Source organism: Varanus komodoensis, unplaced genomic scaffold (assembly GCF_004798865.1).
Source record: "Varanus komodoensis strain SLA01 unplaced genomic scaffold, ASM479886v1 scaffold51, whole genome shotgun sequence".
In the NCBI taxonomy this organism is placed as follows: Eukaryota; Metazoa; Chordata; class Lepidosauria; order Squamata; family Varanidae; genus Varanus; species Varanus komodoensis.
Window position 1 is genome coordinate 4,816,993 of NW_025336100.1, and position 18,653 is coordinate 4,835,645.

Here is an 18,653-nt window from a genome sequence, read left to right on the forward strand (position 1 = left end):
TCATAAGGAAAGCTGGGTAAGGATCAGAGGAAGAGGGAGTGATCATTGGCGGAAGACACGTCAATGATTTAAGATATGCAGATGATTTTTTTTCCACTTCTGTATTTCTTTTTAAATTTATTTGTTTTCCAATATATATACAATACAGTCACTTAATAGTGACTGTAAAACAATCAGTTCTTCGTCGTGGCGTCTGTGCATCACACATATGGGTTGCTGCGCCGGCGCAGTGCCTAGGCCAGAAGATTAGAAAGCTAACGGTTTTTGGCGGGAAAACTCCGCTCCCCTCCCCCTTTGTAGTATAAATAGAGCGGAGTGTCCACCATTTTGCTCAGTCTTTGTGACCGCCGTTCACTGTGCCTCGTGCCTGTTCATCTCTCGCTATAGATCTGTGCCTCTTCTTTGTTTTTCTCAAAAAGTTTAAACTTCTCTTGCTCCAAGTTTGTTCTTCTCCCCGATTCTGTCCGTTTTCTTCTTGAATTCTTTCTCTCTCTATAAAATATATATATATAATCTTACCCTCTATACTGTCCTCTTTTCTTCATTTTTCCACGATGGCGCAGCGGGTGGCATTCCGCAAAAGTATTGAATGTGGATCTAAAATGTCGCCGGCCGATCCACATGATCTATGCCTCCTCTGCCTCGGCGAGGGGCATAGGACCGACAAGTGCGGTCATTGCTTGGTGTTTACCAAGCAGGCGCGGAAAAATAGGGAGAATCGTCTCAGGACACTCCTATGGGATCAGGCATTAATGCAGTCCAACCAACTGCTCCTATGGCCTGCTTACTCTTCATCCGCACCTCCTCAGCACTCCTCCTCCACCGTGAGCGCTCCAGCAAAGCGTCCTGCCTCGACCTCTGCTGACCCTCCTCAGTGTCCTTCAGACGACGGCACTGTTTCTATGGGGGCTCAGTCGCTGCCTTCTCCCCCGACTAAGAAACGGGAGAAGCACAAGTATACCAGTCTGGATAAAACTTCCACCCATAAGAAGTTGAGGAAGGAAAAGCCTGCTCACAAGAGCAAGAAACCTGACCGCCCAAAACTCCCCTGAAACCTCCTCCTCCTCAAACGACGACCGGCCGCACTACATGGAAGACTTCGAGGACTCGGAGGTCGACTCCACCTCCCCTGATGTGGCTGTCGCATATCAAGGGCCTGCTTCACCTGACGAACCTCATGTCTCGTTCACAGAGCTCATGTCCCACTTGGTTTGTTCGCTTGAAATCGAAGCCCATCAACAGCCAGGCCCTTCGACAGATCGCTTCTATGACATCGTTCGGGGAGAGCAGTCCGCATCCATCGCTCTGCCGCTTATAACTACACTGCGCCAGGCTATGGTCCAACCCTGGGACCAACCGGACCAACCACAAGCAACCTCCCGCAGATATGAGGCTATGTATAGAGTTCGGGATGATGACATTCCCTTCCTGCTCCGTCACCCAAAACCGAACTCTCTTTTGGTTGAATCCTCCCAGGGCAGGGAGTCCAGGGGACATACCGCTCCTTGGGACAAGGAAGGGAGGAAAATCGATATGCTTGCGCGCCAAGTCTATGCGGCCTCTGGACTCGGCATGCACATATCGAACTACGAAGCGACACTGGCACGTTACCAGTACTTTATCATGCAGAAACTGGATAACGTCGCTTCCTCCCTTCCGGACCACCAAGCGGACCTTGCCAGGGTTTTTGTTAAGGAGGCGATGCAGGTGGCGGTACAACAGCTGTCTACCGCTCTTCACCATGTAGACACCGATTCAAGGGCCCTTGTCAACACCATCTCGCTACGCCGACATGCGTGGTTGCGCAATTGTAATTTCCCCGATGAGATGAAGCGCAGAATCGAGGAAATGGTACCGGTCTGTTCCACCAGAAGACTGACCGAAAATTAAATGCGATTCATGAATCACTCCTAACCACACGCCACATGGAGCTCCCGCAAAAATGCAAGTGGCAGTGGCCCCGGTCATCCTACCGGAATCAACCATATTATCCGCACCAGCAAAAACTACCCTCGAACCCAACAATACCAACAACGGCAGCGTCGGAGGCAGCAAGCACAACAGCGTTTTTCCCAAGGCCATAGGCGATTCGATACCGATAAACGCCCACGTTGACGGCTTGTACGAACCATCCTTTCTGTTCCAGCACCACCTTCCCTTCTCCCTTTTGGGGACCGGCTCCAGGGCCGACTCCCCATTTGGGAGTCCATTACATCTGATAGGTGGGTGTTATCTATCATCTCCTTCGGATGTAGGATAGAATTCGATGTTATCCCTCCTTCAAGCCCTATTCGCTTCACACCTTCTTCATCAGTGCTACGCGATGAAGTCTCACAGCTACTTCTCAAGGGAGCGATTCGAAAATTGTCCTGCTCAGAAGGATTGCATGGATTCTATTCCAGATATTTTACGGTCCCGAAAAGGGATGGTGGTCTCCGTCCGATCCTGGACTTACAAACTCTTAACAAGTACATCAAACCAAGGAAGTTCCAGATGACCACTTTACAGAACATTCTTCCGTTATTGAAAAGAGAGGATTGGTTCGCCTCACTGGATTTGAAGGATGCTTATTTTCATATTTCCATACATCCTTCACACAGACGCTTTCTACGTTTTACTGTCGGATCCGACTTGGCTTGGCCACAGCCCCTCGAGTCTTTACAAAGTGTATGGCACCGGTATGCGCACACTTGCGGACTCGCGGAGTACAGGTTTACCCATACTTAGACGACTGGCTGATCGTCTCGCAATCCGAACAAGCTCTCTTGTCTGATATACAAATGACCTGCGCTTTGCTTGATGCTCTCGGCCTCTGCATTAACCGCAACAAATCGACCCTTATTCCCACGCAGGTCATCGATTTCATCGGGGCACGACTTGACATGGGAAAAAGCTTTCCTCCCACCGGAACGTCAGAATGCTTTATGCAGCCATATTCATCGGATTCGACTACACAGAACGGTTCCAGTCTTGTCCGTTCAGAGACTGCTGGGGCATATGGCTGCTGGTATTGCCATTGTCCCGTATGCCAGGCTACGTATGTGACCCATTCAACTGTTCTTCAATGCTGCCTTTCAACCGCAACAAGATCCTGCCACCAAGCAGATTCGGATCCCGCATGCAGACCTTCACACTTTAACGTGGTGGACCATCACAGACAACCTGTCGATCGGCACCCCGTTTCGACCACCTCGGCCAGCGACGACTCTGTACACTGACGCATCCCTCCTGGGATGGGGTGCAGCATGTTCGGAACTTCAGGTCCAAGGTACTTGGAACTGACGAGAGGCAAGGAAACACATCAACTTCCTGGAACTTCTGGTGATTTTCAACGCCCTCAAGGCTTTCGAGACTGTGTTATGCCGTCAAATTGTCCAAATTGCATCAGACAATATAGCGGCAGTTTTCTACATCAACAAGCAGGGGGGCACAAAATCTCCAGCCTTAGCACGCCTATCGATGGACATTTGGGACTGGTGCATACCGAGGAACATCACGCTTATGGTGGTTCACCTGGCTGGAACCGACAACGTCAAAGCAGATACATTAAGCAGACAGATGTCGACAACCCACGAATGGGAGTTGGACAAACAACTTTGCGAGGAACTCTTCCGCTTGTGGGGTTATCCGGATGTGGACCTGTTCGCCACGCGACAGAACAGCCTGTGTGCCCTTTACTGTTCCAGAGCGGGCATCGGGCCGGGATCGATGGGGAACGCTCTTATGGTCCCTTGGAGCAACATGACTTTTTATGCGTTTCCTCCAATCCCACTTCTGACGAGAGTGGTAACAAAAATAGCCCAGGACAGGGCCACGGGGATACTAGTGACTCCGTGGTGGCCGAGACAACCATGGTTTACCACTCTCTTGCTGCTGTCCAGAAGAACACTCCTTCATCTACCAACTCTCCCGCACTTGTTAACACAACAAGGAGGAGCGATCCGCCATCAGGATATATTCTCTCTGAAGCTGATGGCATGGCGAATCACCTGATTCACGTCACCGAGTCGGTACCGGGACACCTCATGCTACGGGTGACCTCACTCAACACACGGTATATGCAGCCCCGACTTCAAATTCGACAGCGAATATCACGATACCGATGCCTACCGACAGAGAAATTCAGGCAATTATCGAATCTGCATTAAGACCGTCCACTCGTCATTCCTATATGGCTAAATGGAGAAGATTCTCCTCTTTTGCGGAGTGCCATTCATTCTCCCCTGCAATGGCTTCAGTCACCAATATCTTACAATTTCTTTTACATTTGCATCATGAGGGACTTAAACCGTCATCCATCAAAGTTTATGCAGCTGCTATATCCCATTATTGTGGCACTATACACGGGTTATCAGTCTTCTCACAACCGCTGGTTCGGCACTTCATTAAGGGACTACAAAATTTACATCCGTCTATTCACCCTGCCATGCTGATGTGGAGTCTTTCTGTAGTACTCCAAGCACTTACCAAACCATCGTTTGAGCTTTTAGCAACTGTGGACTTACACCTGGTGTCATGGAAAACTGCCTTTCTAGTAGCAGTTACATCAGCACGAAGAGCTAGCGAACTTTGTACTCTCCGCATAGACCCATCATTTCTGAACTTCCATAAGAAAAAAGTTGTCCTTCGGATGGATTTCTCCTTTTTACCTAAGGTGGCCACATCGTTCCACCTGAATCAGGATATTGTTCTACTGGCTTTCTTTCCGTCGCCGTCGACCCTGATAGAACGTGCTCTACCCACACTTGATGTTCGCCGCTGCTTGGCTTTTTACAGATCCCGCACTGAATCTTTTCGTACTACTAACAGACTTTTTGTTAAATACTCCAAGCAAAAAAAAGGGATCACCGATATCTCAGAGACTCTCTAATTGGATCACCCAGACTATTGTCCTGGCTTATCAGCTATTGAAAATAGACTTACTTGTCTTTCCAGCTGGCCATTCTACACAAGCAGTAGCAACCTCGTCCGCTTTTGCCGCAGGGGTTCCGTTGCACGACATCTGCAAAGCTGCGATCTGGGCTGGTCGATGTACTTTCGCCAAGCATTATCGGCTTGATGTACGTGCTAGACGGGACTGCTCTTTTGGTAGAGCTATTCTCTCATCCGTTCTTCGATGATGGCACCTCCCTCCGCCGAGTCTGGTAAGCTTGCGAATCACCCATATGTGTGATGCACAGAGGCCACGACGAAGAAAAGCAGGTTGCTTACCTGTAACTGATGTTCTTCGAGTGGCCATCTGTGCATTCACACAACCTACCCGCCGGCCCCACTCAGTGTCGGTGAGTGGATATCGTGTTTTTTCTCGGTACCATACTATAATTTGCATCGGTACCATTTGGATTATGTCACTGGGTAGTTATTTTTTTTTCGGTACCGAAATATTAATGGCATCGGTACCGGGGGGTTATATCGCTGACTAGAGATTGTTCTCGGTACTGTACTATAATTCACATCGGTACCGTGGGAATATAATTGTGTCTTATCATTACTTTATTTTTAACCTCTAGAGGGTGAACGTGCGGTCTTCAAGACTGAGCAAAATGGCGGACACTCCGGTCAATTTATACCACAAAGGGGGAGGGGAGCAGAGTTTTCCCGCCAAAAACCGTTAGCTTTCTAATCTTCTGGCCTAGGCACTGCGCAGGCGCAGCAACCCATATGTGGGAATGCACAGATGGCCACTCGAAGAACATCAGTTACAGGTAAGCAACCTGCTTTTATTAAATGGTCTGTTTCTGTGCTATTAAAACCTCCTAGTCCAGTAATAAAGGTGATCAGCTAGAGGTTCATCCACTCCATAAGACCCTTGGAAACAGTTCAAGAATGGATACCAAATTCTAACAAAATCATCTTTCTTTATTTCTCCTCTAGCCAAACGGAAGCGGGTGGCCAGCTTTTTCATCAATGCCACTGTCCATATCCTACCAAGGTATTTCCTAAATGGGCATCTTTCCCTTAGGCATCTTTCCAAAACTTTACAATCTCAGCTCTTACAGTTCCCAAAAATATTACTTACAATTCTTTGCAATTCAGCCCTTCATTTTCTCCAGTAAACACTGAAAAAAGTAATAAGAGTTTCATCAAGGATTATTGTTTGTTGTAGTAGTTTATTCAACCACTCTTATTACTTCATGCCAAAAAGATTTGACTTTTGGACAGAATAACCATATATGCTCAAGTGAATTCCTTAAACCACAGTTTCTCCAGCACTAGTAGATGAGTATTAATTTTGTATAATTTTGTGTAAGTGCCATCTTGGACTGTATTTAAAACCATTTCTTTGAATCTAGCTGACTTACAGTGTTTTGAGGACCACATTCTTGCCCATGACTCTTCTGATATAATAATATTTAAGGTTTTTTGCCAAGTCATTTTAGCTCCCATATTACTAGTGTATTCATTCTCAGTAATCATCTTATAGATAAGTGAAACTTAACCCCCTTTTAAATTCTTTGACACAATACTCTTCAAATGTTGTAAGTTCTCTTATACCTGTTGTATTATATGATTGAGTCATAAAGTTTTTTGTTTTCATTAATTGAAACCAGTTAATTCTTGGGCAGTTTTATGTTCTTATTGTTCTACTGAAATTGGCTTCCCATTTATAAATAAGCCTTTCATTCTATAAATTCCAATTGCTTTCCATAACTTAAACTTTGTATATTTATCTTGAAAGATAAATTTAGGATAATCCAAAATGAGGCATAATAGGGACATAGAAGGAGCCAAAAATTTCAAATATTTTTGCCGTATTCAAACCAATTCAGTAATGAAAGGAGTATGTATTTTAATTTTGTTTCTTGAAAAAAATGGTTAAAAAAATAAAGCTACCATGCTCAGATCCTTCTATCTGAGCCCAATCAGGGGCATTATTTATTTTTATAAGTTTAACAGCCTGTGCTGTTTGAAAAACTTCATAGTATTTTGTTAAGTTTGAAACAGCCAATCTGCCTTTTTAAACAGGTCTATATTTTACATTATTGATAAACATTAAGATGTTTTTATTCTCAGCTATAAACCTTTCCAATGTTTTGGCAAGATTTTATTGCTTTAATATCTGGATACAAAGGAATATTTAGAAAAATAATTTTGATAATATATAAGCTTTTACCATTGCAAGCCTATACAATATGGATAAATTTATTTCGAGAATATTTATAAACAATTGTTTAGATTTTTCACAGTTAATTTTTAACCCCACATAGCAATTAAAGTTTTCCAGTATTTGTTTTAGAGGCTTTTGACTTTTAATTGCATTATTAAGAAAAAGGATACAGATTAATTTTATGTTGTTTATCCTTCTCCTAGCAAGATTAATATTTTCCCTAATAGTAGCTGCCAGTAGTTCTATGCCTAAGACAAATAGCCATGGTGACAGAGGAGCACCCTGCCTTTTGCCTCTGTATGGTTCAATTTTTTCAGAAACCACACCATTAATCATTACTACTGAAGACAGAACTTCATGTAATTTTTTTATATGTGTAATAAACATCTCACCCATAATCAACATTTTCAAAACTCAAATACTTTTGAGTAACTTTTTAAATATTTTAATATCTGTTTCTATTTCAGTAGCAGTTATTGGGGAACTAAGATGTTGTTTATGTTCCTGCTAAATTGGAATAATTAATAATTTTTTTAAAAAATTATATCTTCAGATGGTATTTTTGATTTATATAACTCATCATAATAGTCTTTAAACACTTTAGATATCTCTTGAAGTTACAAATACACCATCTTTTGTTTCAATAGAATTAACTGTGCTTTTAACAACTTTCTTCTTTAATGCATAAACAATTTAGAATTTCTATTTGCATATTCATAACATTCACATTTTAAATGCATCATTGTTGGTTGTGTTTTACTTGTATCTAAAGCTTCTAATTTTTCTTAAGCTCATGTCACTTTAGTAAGTATCCTGAACAAGGATGGTGCCTCTATTGAAATAAATATATGATCTATATAGAAATAGGTTTAGTTTTTTGTTTAAGTATAATCTTTAGCTATAGGATTCAAACACTTCCATGCATCCAACAAACCTTGCTTGTTTAATCTATCTCTGAATTCTTACCCCATCTATGAATAATCTCCCAGTTTTAGAAGTTGTATCTATTTTTATATTCAAAACACAATTGTTATTCCCTCCTAAAATTACCTCCCCCCCCATGTAAATTGTTCAATCTTAGTCATCAAATATTGCATAAATGCAGCTTGAACTTTATTAGGAGCATAATAAGATCCATTAATTAATAAACTCTTTCCTAATTTACCTTTTATTATTACATACTATTAGCATTGCTAAACTGATCTACAACTTCACATCTACACCTCTTCATAAATTTTATGGCTCCCCCCACCCCTGATTTGGATGTACCACTAGCAGTATATTGTTCTTACAAGGATGGATGATTTAAAATACACTGAAACTGTTTTCTGTGAAGGGTTTCCAGTAATAGCAGCACATCAGCATATAGTTCATATATTATCTGCATCATTTTATATCATTTAGCTGGAGACCCCAGACCATTTGTATTAAAGGCAATTATATTTAAACTATCTAAGACATTGTCTGCTAGGCTTATAATTCAGACTTTTAATAATCTTAGACTAGCATTTATACAAATAATATCTATACTAATGAGGTTTAATAAGTACTTGTATTGCAACCAGAAAAAAAATCTTCAAACCTTCCACTCCCTCCCTTCTCCCCATTCTCCTATATTCCCCTGCACCCTCCTTGCCTGATACCTAGGAATGAGACCAACATGACTGCAGTTCTCAGCGGAAAGCCGCCCCATTGCAGACTGTTGTGGGAGGCCAAGAGTAAAAGCTCTTGATCTTGAACTCCTCCTTCCCCATTCTACAACCTTTCTGCCCCTTTTCTAAATATTTCCTAACTAGTGAAACAGTGAGTAAACAATTTATAAAGTATTCCTTCCCATAATTTTATCTGGCTTTCAGCAAGGCCTTTGACAAAGTGCCCCATGATATCCTGGTGGAGAAACTGAGGAGTTTTGGGATACACCAAAGCACTGTCCAGTGGATTAGGGCATGGTTGACTGACCAAAAGCAGAAGGTAACCCTGGGGAATCATCAGGATGGCGGCCAGTGACAAGCAGGGTCCCCCAGGGCTCTGTCCTGGGGCCAAACCTGTTTAATCTTTTCATCAATGACATGGAAGAAGGGGTGAACAGTCTGCTGATCAAATTCGCAGACGATACTAAAACTGGGGCAGTTGCCCCAACTGAGGAGCAGGTACTCCAGATCTAAAAGGATCTGGACAGACTATGGAAGTGGGAAGGAGACAACAGAATGGTATTCAATGTGGATAAGTGCAAGGTCTTGCACTTGGGGCATAGGAATAGGTGTCATAAGTACAGGTTAGGGGACACGTGGCTGGAGAGCAGCACTTGTGAAAGGGACCTCGGGGTGCTGGTTCACTGCATACTAAACATGAGTCAGCAGTGTGATGCAGTGGTCAAGAGGGTGAACACCACCCTTGGTTGCATAGCCAGAAGTGTGGCTTCTAGATCAAGAGAGGTATTACTACCACTCTATACGACTCTGGTGCGCCCACAACTGGAGCATTGTGCTTAGTTTTGGGCCCCTCATTACAGGACGGATATAACCAGGTTATAGTCAGTGCAGCATAGGGTCACAAGGTTGGCTGGTTTGCAGGGGATGCCGTATGAGGTGAGACTGAGGGAACTGGGTCTCTTCAGCCTGGAGGAGACTCAGAGGGGATCTGTTGGCAACATACAGATATGTAAGGGGATGTCACACGGAGGTGGGTAGAGGCCTGTTCTCCCCTGCAGAGGAAGGCAGGACATGCTGCAATGGAGCAAAGTTCAGGGAACCAAGGTTCCATTTAAATGCCAGGGAGCACTTCCTGACAGTTAGGAGCCCAAGGGTATGGAATGGGCTTCCACGAGAGGTGGTTGAGGCCCCATCAGTGATGGTGTTCAAAGATAGGCTAGACATGCACATGGTGGGCATGTTGTGAGCAGAGCCGAGGGTCAGACTAGATGGCCCGAGAGGCCCCTTCTGACTCGCTCTGTTTCTATATTTCTATAATCTAGCATAAGCTATATGTTGTAAGGTCTAATCACTTCTCTCCTTTTTACTAGAGCTATGGCAGTACAATGTCCTTGAAAGAAATGAAGTCACTCTCAATGATCTTCAATATTTGCTTCTCCCTTCAGTTTTTTTCCTTTGTCATTGCTTTCTCTTTTATTGAGGCTTCTCTTTATCTTGTGTTTTAACCAAAATTAGATACAGGCACATCAATCTTCAATTCCTTGCAAAAATCCTACAGTTGCTCCATAGTAGTTATAATAACTGATTTCCCCTTGAGCCAAATAATCCATTTAAGGAGGAACCCCCACATATATTTAATTCCATGTTTCCTAAGAGCCTCTGTATTGTTTGTGCTTTCTAATAGTCTCGATTGCCAAATCCTGGAAGACTTCCACCTTATCGCCCCCATACACCTGATCTCATATGTTGTTCAATGCACAGTGGACTGCTAGTTTCATCATGGACTGGGCAAACCTTACAATAGTATCTCTCCATCAAACTTCATATGCTTATTTAGGACTCTGTGAATCCTTTCCAAGACTTCTGATGTAATTTCTTGATCTGGACAAAGGTCTTGAATCCATTTTGTCCCTTTCTTTTTTAAACTCTCTCTACCTTCTTCCTTAAAGCCTCTCAGACAAATGTTGAGATAACAGTCACGATTTTCTTCTTCCTCAATTGTTTACTTCTTTCCGCATATCAAGTCAAAAGTTTCATTTGCTGGGGGTTTTTTTTACTACTTGTGCTCATTTCAGCCAGTGTCTCTTGTATTGGTGCTAGAGCTGCTTTCAGATATATTTGCAGATCTTAATTGTTTTTAGAGCTTTTTCATATCCTCATTACATTTACTAGACAGTTTGGCTTTTCCAGCTCTCACCCCCTTCACCTTACATGACACCATAGCACTTCCACATTCCTTCTACAAATGAGTCTGAGAATTCACTCTGTTCTTCTGCTTCTGTAAAAAGTGTTTTGCTCCAGGCTCTTTTGTCCCTTCATCCCATTAGTTTATCCAAATAATATTTATTTTATACTGGTTTGACTCACATTTAAATGTTAACTGTAGGAGGTAGGGAGCAGAAGAATCCAGTTATGCTGCCATCTCTCATGAAAACAAAAAATGCAGACTGACTGTTATGTTCCTAGCAGCTGATGGTGATGATGATGGTGATTATGATGACGACGACGATGATTGGAGAGAGATGTTTGTGGCTTCCTTGAAGGTTTCCATTCCTGGACATCTTCTTGCTTCCTTTTTTTTCTAGTTTGTATTTTCTATTTCCATTTAGCCATCTTCACATAGCAAAAGTGGCAATTCACCTGCAAAATTGGAACAAGTTTTACTGTGCATGTTTTGACATCTTAAATGTAGGCTTAAAATCATTGGTCAACCAGCTAGCTTTTAGTCATTTGATACATTCCTGAAACCATCTGTATATGGAAACTGTAGGACACAGTGAGTCATACCTGATCAGTCATGCATTTAAAATTCCCTGTCAGGCAAAGCAGGCGTCTGCCTCTCCTTTTCCCCATTCTTGTTTTGTTCATAGTGATGCTTGGGGGACCCCATCCTAGCATCCCATGGCCAGAGTCCCTCCTGTTGCTTTTTTCTTGAGAGCATAGTGATGATCTTAAGCGACAGTTTAACTTAAGATCATCACCAGCATGTACTCTTATTCTCAGTCGCTCTTACAAATACACACACGTGTGCACAAAGTGTCAGAATGTCTAAGAAGTCCCCTCGTCATCTTTCTCATATACACAAACACTCATCATTCTCCTCTCTCTCATGCACATACACATCTATCCATCCCCATCCCCTGTTAAAGCTGCCATATCTGATCTTCCACTGGCAGCTTATCTGGACAGGGAGAAAGCAAAAGTTCCTTTTTCTTTACTCGGAAGCCGAGTAATTTTTCTGAGCAAGCACAGAGTGGTCTCTGCTTTGGTAATTTGCTTAGGCTCCAGCATGATGGTTCTAAACAAAAGAGACTAGGCTGGATTGAAACCTACCATAGACTGGATGTTGCCGGTGGTTAGGATACCAATATTCTCATGTACTGGTGGATTTTTTTTAAGGTAGATAAAGCAGCGGCTTGGAAACACATGCTCAAGTCTGCATTGGGCACAAATCATGCAGGTATCTGAACACTGAGCACAGTTTTTAGTTCTGCAATAATTGTAATTCTTCAAGGAAAATGTATCTGGCATACAAACATAGTAAAATTTTCAAAATGACACTATGGTATTATTGATGATAATACAGTAGGGAATAAAGGGGCTTGATTTTTTCATGAATGTGATCTTAATCACTTGCTTGTTTGATAACTTTTTACTTGAGAAGTCGAATAGAAGTATAAAATAAATATCATATCCACTACAATGTCTGCCAAATGTTTAAATATGCAGCAGCTCATACAAGTATTTTAAATTTGAATTTGAACAACAGGTCATAGCAAATGATAGGAACCCTTTAATGGGAAAAGTCCATTGGGAGAAAATGGTGAAGAAAGTATCAAGGTTTGGCATACGTACAGGCACGTTCAACTGCTCCAGTGATCCCAGGTATGTTCTTAAAGATTGTTATAGAGTGTTACCTAAATTTGATAGCATGACATCATCAGTAATTGTAACCATTTTATGACATTTCTCTTAAAAGGCAGTATAGGAGTATTCTAAAGAAATAATACCTGTCATAAAAGATGACCTCATATGTCTTTGCTGAGACCTGTTTTGCACGTTAGCCAAAAATGGCAGTAAATGATGCATTGCTCTTTCCATACTTCTAGGCCTAAATGCAATGGGGGAGTTTTATGTTTGACTGTATACTATACTTGTATTGGTAGCAGAACAGCCCATTATAAGCCATTGTGATAAACTCTGATTTTAAATGCCTCATCAGTCTTTTGCTTCACATTTAAGGTACAAATTAGACATGACAGTTTCAGATTGATCTTTGAAATGAGGACCTGGCACAATATATAGTGGTAGAGCATGAAGACCACAGATCTTAAGCGTAGAAGAGGAGGAGGAGTTATTACACTGTTCTCCCACATAAAGCTTAGTATCACATAGTCTTATCTCCTAATATTGCCATTCCTTCAGATGGGCTTTGATACTAGAAGGAGCCCAGCTGATAGAAAAGGCAAACAGTAAGCAATACATCTGTATTTTAAAGAGCCAGTTATGTCTAATTGTAGGCCATTCCAATTATTTAAGTTAAAGATTGTGCTGATGTTTGTAATAACCTACTTTGCAATATATTTTCAGCTCATAATTTTCCTCTGCATTTCTCTGAGAAATTTCTGTCTGACTCAGAATGTTTACTGAGTATGTGCAGGGCAGTGAGATGTGACAGACTTGTCCTTGCCTCAGGGTACTATGATATGGAATTTCTTTATTTAGCTTGATCATGGATCAGCAGATAACATATCCCTGCTATTTTCTGCAGATGAAATGTCACTAAGGAAATTGTAAGCTCACAAAATTCTGGTATTAATACACATGGTTTTTAGATATAAGGCTGAAATCAGGCATGTGTTTTCATCTTTTACTTCAAAATCTTTAGCAGTTCCTGCATGGTGCATATTTGATAAAAGATCATTGAGCATCATATATTTTGACTGTTTTTGAAAAAAAAAGTTTTGCTTCTAACATTTTTCAGTTTAGTTCCAGGAGCATTGCTTTTAAAGATTTAAAGACTCTTACTTAATGACTTTTCTGGGAACAGAATGGAAAGGCAGGCTAAGGAGGATCAGTACCATTGTCCTTCCCAGGACAGCTTCTGTGTCCTGAGAGAGCCAGTGTCTGTTCTGAAGTCTCTGTATTCTGCCTCTTCTGTTTAAATCGTTTCTTTGTGCTGCTTATGTGATTCATTTTTTTTACAAATAATGCAAAAGCAGAACTTTAAAGTAGTACACTTTAATCTAGAGTTGTTATTTTTTCCAGAATTCCTCACTATGATGCCCTGTCAGTACTGCTCAAGACATTTCCTTAAGCTCTCAAACATCAGCATCTGTGCCAAAGATTTAGTATTTTAAATCTGAAAAAAAATCCTTTGTTCTAGTTGGTTCTTACACTATTTCATGTCATTTTTGCCATAAGCAGGGTATGTGGACAATAGCAGAGTCAGCAGTTATCCTTTTCTCAATGTTCTTTTCTGATGCACAGTTTTCCTGACTTTAAGTGGGAAACCTTGCTTTTCCTGAGTTTAGTTTAACTTCATTGCCAGGGCAAGGGTTAAAACAAGAGGCACTATGGATGAACTTTTGTCCCTCTGAACTGGAAAGTTACTAGAACTGTTTTAATGGCCAACTTCCATACAGGCATACAGTAGTAGACTTGGAAAGGGGCTAATAAAGCAATCAAGCCCTTTTGGTTTTGTTAGAATTGATTGCAATTGTGTCTTTAAATTTCCTTTCTTAAAAACTCCCACCCATCTTGGACTCCTCTTCTCCTTTCCCAAAATACAGAGCATATGTATAGCTATGCTCCATTTTTACTTCTTTTAATATAAAGAACTCAGGTACATTGTGATCATTTTCTCCCAGAGTTACCATAACTTCCAATTTGTTCACTAAGTTATCCACTAAGACCAGTAATTTTTTACTTTGGATAAGTACCCTATTTATCAGGTTGATCCAGAAGTTTTGCAAAATGTAAAGGTTTCTGGGGTGAATATTTGCCAAAATGAAATCTAGAATGTGGCATTTTTCAGGGCACCTGACTACTCAGTAGGTATGCTGGTGTCTTTAAAAACATATCCCTGAATTATTACAGGATTCCCATCACCAGGAAGAGGTACTAGTCACTGCTACTGCTAGGTATGGGCTGTGGGATGAAGCCCTAGTGGGCAGCAGGGTAGGTTTTACAGAATGGCAGGGCAGGACAAGAAATTCAGACTGTTGTTCTCCTTGTTTCCAGTGGGAACATGGCAATATTTCCAAATTTTGGGATGGAATTGGGGGAAGAAGGCGAAGTGATATTCTATTTTTTTAGAATATAGCTCAGATTATTCAAACCTGTATTGAATAAATCTGGATGGAGTTCACACACCACTATTTCAGTGGAGCTTAAGATACAATCTGAAACAGCTATTACTAGAAAGTAAATACTACTTCAACATTACTCAGTCCATGCTTCCCATGTTCTGCCTCCTCCACCTCATTGTTTCTCTGAAGTATTGATTCCCCCTCCCTTCTGTAGTTGCTGCCTGTTCTTTAGCCTCTGCAGCAGGTTCTGCCTTCAGTTCCCCATATTTTCCCCACTTTCCCAATTGAACTGTATACAGGTTTAATCTGCAGTCCTGGCAGTCTCCCTCTATATGATACATCATTTCATAGGTGCTAGATACATCAATCCTTGCTGCTAATATTTTGCCTTGAAGCTTAAGGGGATAGCAGGGTAAGGATCACAAACTTGTAGGGAAGGGGAAAACTGCACACTTTTCAAGTGCAGACAAAATAGCTGGCTGAGTTTATCTGCTCATCTTTCATTCTTCTATCTGGCCAATTCATGCAACCACATCTAGCTCATCTATACCAGAAATTTTCAAGGCTGCTGCCTTTCCAATTTGATGCATTTCACTTTGTAATACTTTAAAGCAGCCTTCCCCAAACTTGTGCCTTCCAGACACATTTGGCCTGCAACATCAAGAATTTCCCCTCAATGGCCCTGCTGGATGGAAATTCTGGGTGTTGTGGTCCAAGTGCTTCTGAAGGTCACCAGATTCAGGAAGGCTGATTTAAAATGTTATGGGACTGTGTTCCCTGAAATGTTAGTAAGTTTCAGAAGAGGGGGGGAGCAGGGGGTGAGTATGCTGATTGGTTGGTGACTGAAAGTGTGAGGGCAGAGCTTGGAAGTGTGTGAGGAGCAAGGGAGCGTTTACAATTACAGAGTTAAAGTTAAGTGTGATCAGTCAGAAGTTAACAGACAGGGTTGTAGTTTATCAGAAGTCTACCAAATCTGAAGAGGCAGCCTTCTCATTCGAATCCTACAGCGGTATGAAAAGCATTTAAGATTGTAAATAAGGAAGCAGAATACTTAACAGGACATATTCTTGAATAGGGAGAGTCAGAACCTATTATTGTCAAATAAGATGAGGGTGTGAGAAAGAAGCTGACAGAAACCTGGGTGCAGGAGAGAAAGGAGGATCTCTGTGTGAGGAGTGCTTGTGAAGACAAAGAGTGATATATCTCAGTCAAAAGTTATTATCATACCTTGTTTTATTTACTAAAAACATTACAGAACATCTTGAAACTATTATGTTTATTTTACAAATAAACTTTGATTTTTGTTTGTTTATTTTTGTTTATTACCATCTGGACCCATTCCAGTCTGGTTTCAGGCCTAGCTATGGAACTGAAAATGCCTTGGTCACCCTGTACAATGACTTCTGTAGGGAGAGAGACAGGGACAGTGCATCCCTGTTGGTTCTCCTGGGCCTCTCAGCAGCTTTCAATACCATTGACCATGGTATCCTTCTGGATAGGCTGGCCAAGTTGGAGGTTGAAGGCACTGCTTTGTGGTGGTTCCACTCCTACTTGGCTGACCAATTCCAGAAGGTGGTGCTGGGGGATTGTGGCTCTGCGCCATGGCAGCTCTGTCATGGAGTTCTCCAGGGTTCCATTTTATCCCCCATGCTCTTCAACATCTACATGAAACTGCTAAGAGAAGTCATCTGGTGGTTTGGGCTGTGGAGTCATCTGTATGCTGATGACACCCAGCTCTACCTCTCTTTTACATCTAATCCAGGTGAGGCAGTGGCTGTCCTTAACTGGTGTCTGGCCAGGGTGATGGGCTGGATGAGGGTCAACACAAATTGAGGCTTAATCCAGACAAGATGGAGGTCCTGCTGGTAGGCGGTTCAGCCTTCCGGGTAAGTGATTTTAGCCCTGTTCTGGACGGGGTTGCACTCCCTCTAAAGGACAGGGTGCGCAGTTTGGGAGTGCTCCTCGCCCCAGAGCTGTCCCTGGAGTCCCAGGTGGCAGCTGTGGCGAGGAGTGCTTTCCTCCAGCTTTGGCTAATCTGTCAACTGTGCCCTTACCTGGATGAGCAGTGCCTAGCAACACTGACCCATGATCTAGCTCCCAATTGGACTATTGTAACATGCTGTACGTGGGGTTGCCCTTGAAGACAATCTGGATATTTCAGTTGGTTCAGAACAGGGCTGCCAGGATGTTAATAGGAACCAGCAGGTATGCACGTATAATGCCAGTCCTTACCATCTACACTGACTACCAATTGAAGTTCTGCTAAAATAGCAGAAACGTTATGTTCAGAAGGGTAAATGGTAGCATACAGTATATCACAGAAGTGAGTACACGCCTCACATTTTGTAAATATTTTATTATATCTTTTCATGTGACAACCCTGAAGAAATGACACTTTGTTACAATGTAAAGTAGTGAGTATACAGCTTGTGTAACAGTGTAAATTTGCTGTCCCCTCAAAATAACTCAACACACAGCCATTAATGTCTAGACCGCTCGCAACAAAAGTGAGTACACCGCTAAGTGAAACTGTCCAAATTGGGCCCAAAGTGTCAGTATTTTGTGTGGCCACCATTATTTTCCAGCACTGCCTTAACCCTCTTGGGCATGGAGTTCACCAGAACTTCACAGGTTGCCACTGGAGTCCTCTTCCACTCCTCCATGACGACACATGCTCCTCCACTTTCCGTTTCAGGATGCCCCACAGATGCTCGATAGGGTTTAGGTCTGGAGACATGCTTGGCCTGTCCATCACCTTTACCCTCAGCTTCTTTAGCAAGGTAGTGGTAGTCCTGGAGGTGTGTTTGAGGTCATTATCACGTTGGAATACTGCCCTGTGGCCCAGTCTCCGAAGGGAGGGGATCATGCTCTGCTTCAGTATGTCACAGTACAATGTTGGCATTCAAGGTTCCCTCAATGAACTGTAGCTCCCCAGTGCCGGCAGCACTCATGCAGCCCCAGACCATGACACTCCCACCACCATGCTGGACTGTAGGCAAGACACACTTGTCTTTGTACTCCTCACCTGGTTGTCGCCACACACGCTTGACACCATCTGAACCAAATAAGTTTATCTTGGTCTCATCAGACCACAGGACATGGTTCCACTAATCCATGTCCTTAGTCTGCTTGTCTTCAGCAAACTGTTTGCGGGCTTTCTTGTGCATCATCTTTAGAAGAGGCTTCCTTCTGGAACGACAGCCCTGCAGACCAGTTTGATGCAGTGTGCTGTGTATGGTCTGAGCACTGACAGGCTGACCCACCACCCCTTCAACCTCTGCAGCAATGCTGGCAGCACTGATACGTCTATTTCCCAAAGCCAACCTCTGGATATGACGCTGAGCACGTGCACTCAACTTCTTTGGTCGACCATGGCGAGGCCTGTTCTGAGTGGAACCTGTCCTGTTAAGCCGCTGTATGGTCTTGGCCACAGTGCTGCAGCTCAGTTTCAGGGTCTTGGCAATCTTCTTACAGCCTAGGCCATCTTTATGTAGAGCAACAATTCTTTTTTTCAGATCCTCAGAGAGTTCTTTGCCATGAGGTGCCATGTTGAACTTCTAGTGACCAGTATGAGAGAGTGAG

General features: G+C 42.5%; 1 protein-coding gene across 4 annotated transcripts in view; it reads left to right on the top strand.

Annotated features, from left to right (window-relative positions):
- Positions 1 to 18,653, top strand: part of LOC123031882 (charged multivesicular body protein 3) — a 52,506-nt gene that overhangs the window by 17,927 nt on the left and 15,926 nt on the right. Inside the window, exons 5-6 of one of the 4 annotated variants that reach the window (XR_006416408.1) lie at positions 5,875 to 5,932; positions 12,530 to 12,560. The exons of 1 other annotated variant lie outside the window; for it this stretch is intronic. Coding sequence is in view for 1 of the 3 variants with exons in the window: in XM_044447330.1 (XP_044303265.1) it covers positions 12,530 to 12,645 (116 nt within the window). In the remaining 2 variants the exon portion in view is untranslated. Of the gene's footprint in view, positions 1 to 5,874; positions 5,933 to 12,529; positions 12,646 to 18,653 lie in introns of those variants that run through there. 2 more of the 4 variants (XR_006416409.1, XM_044447330.1) reach the window with 2 other exon arrangements.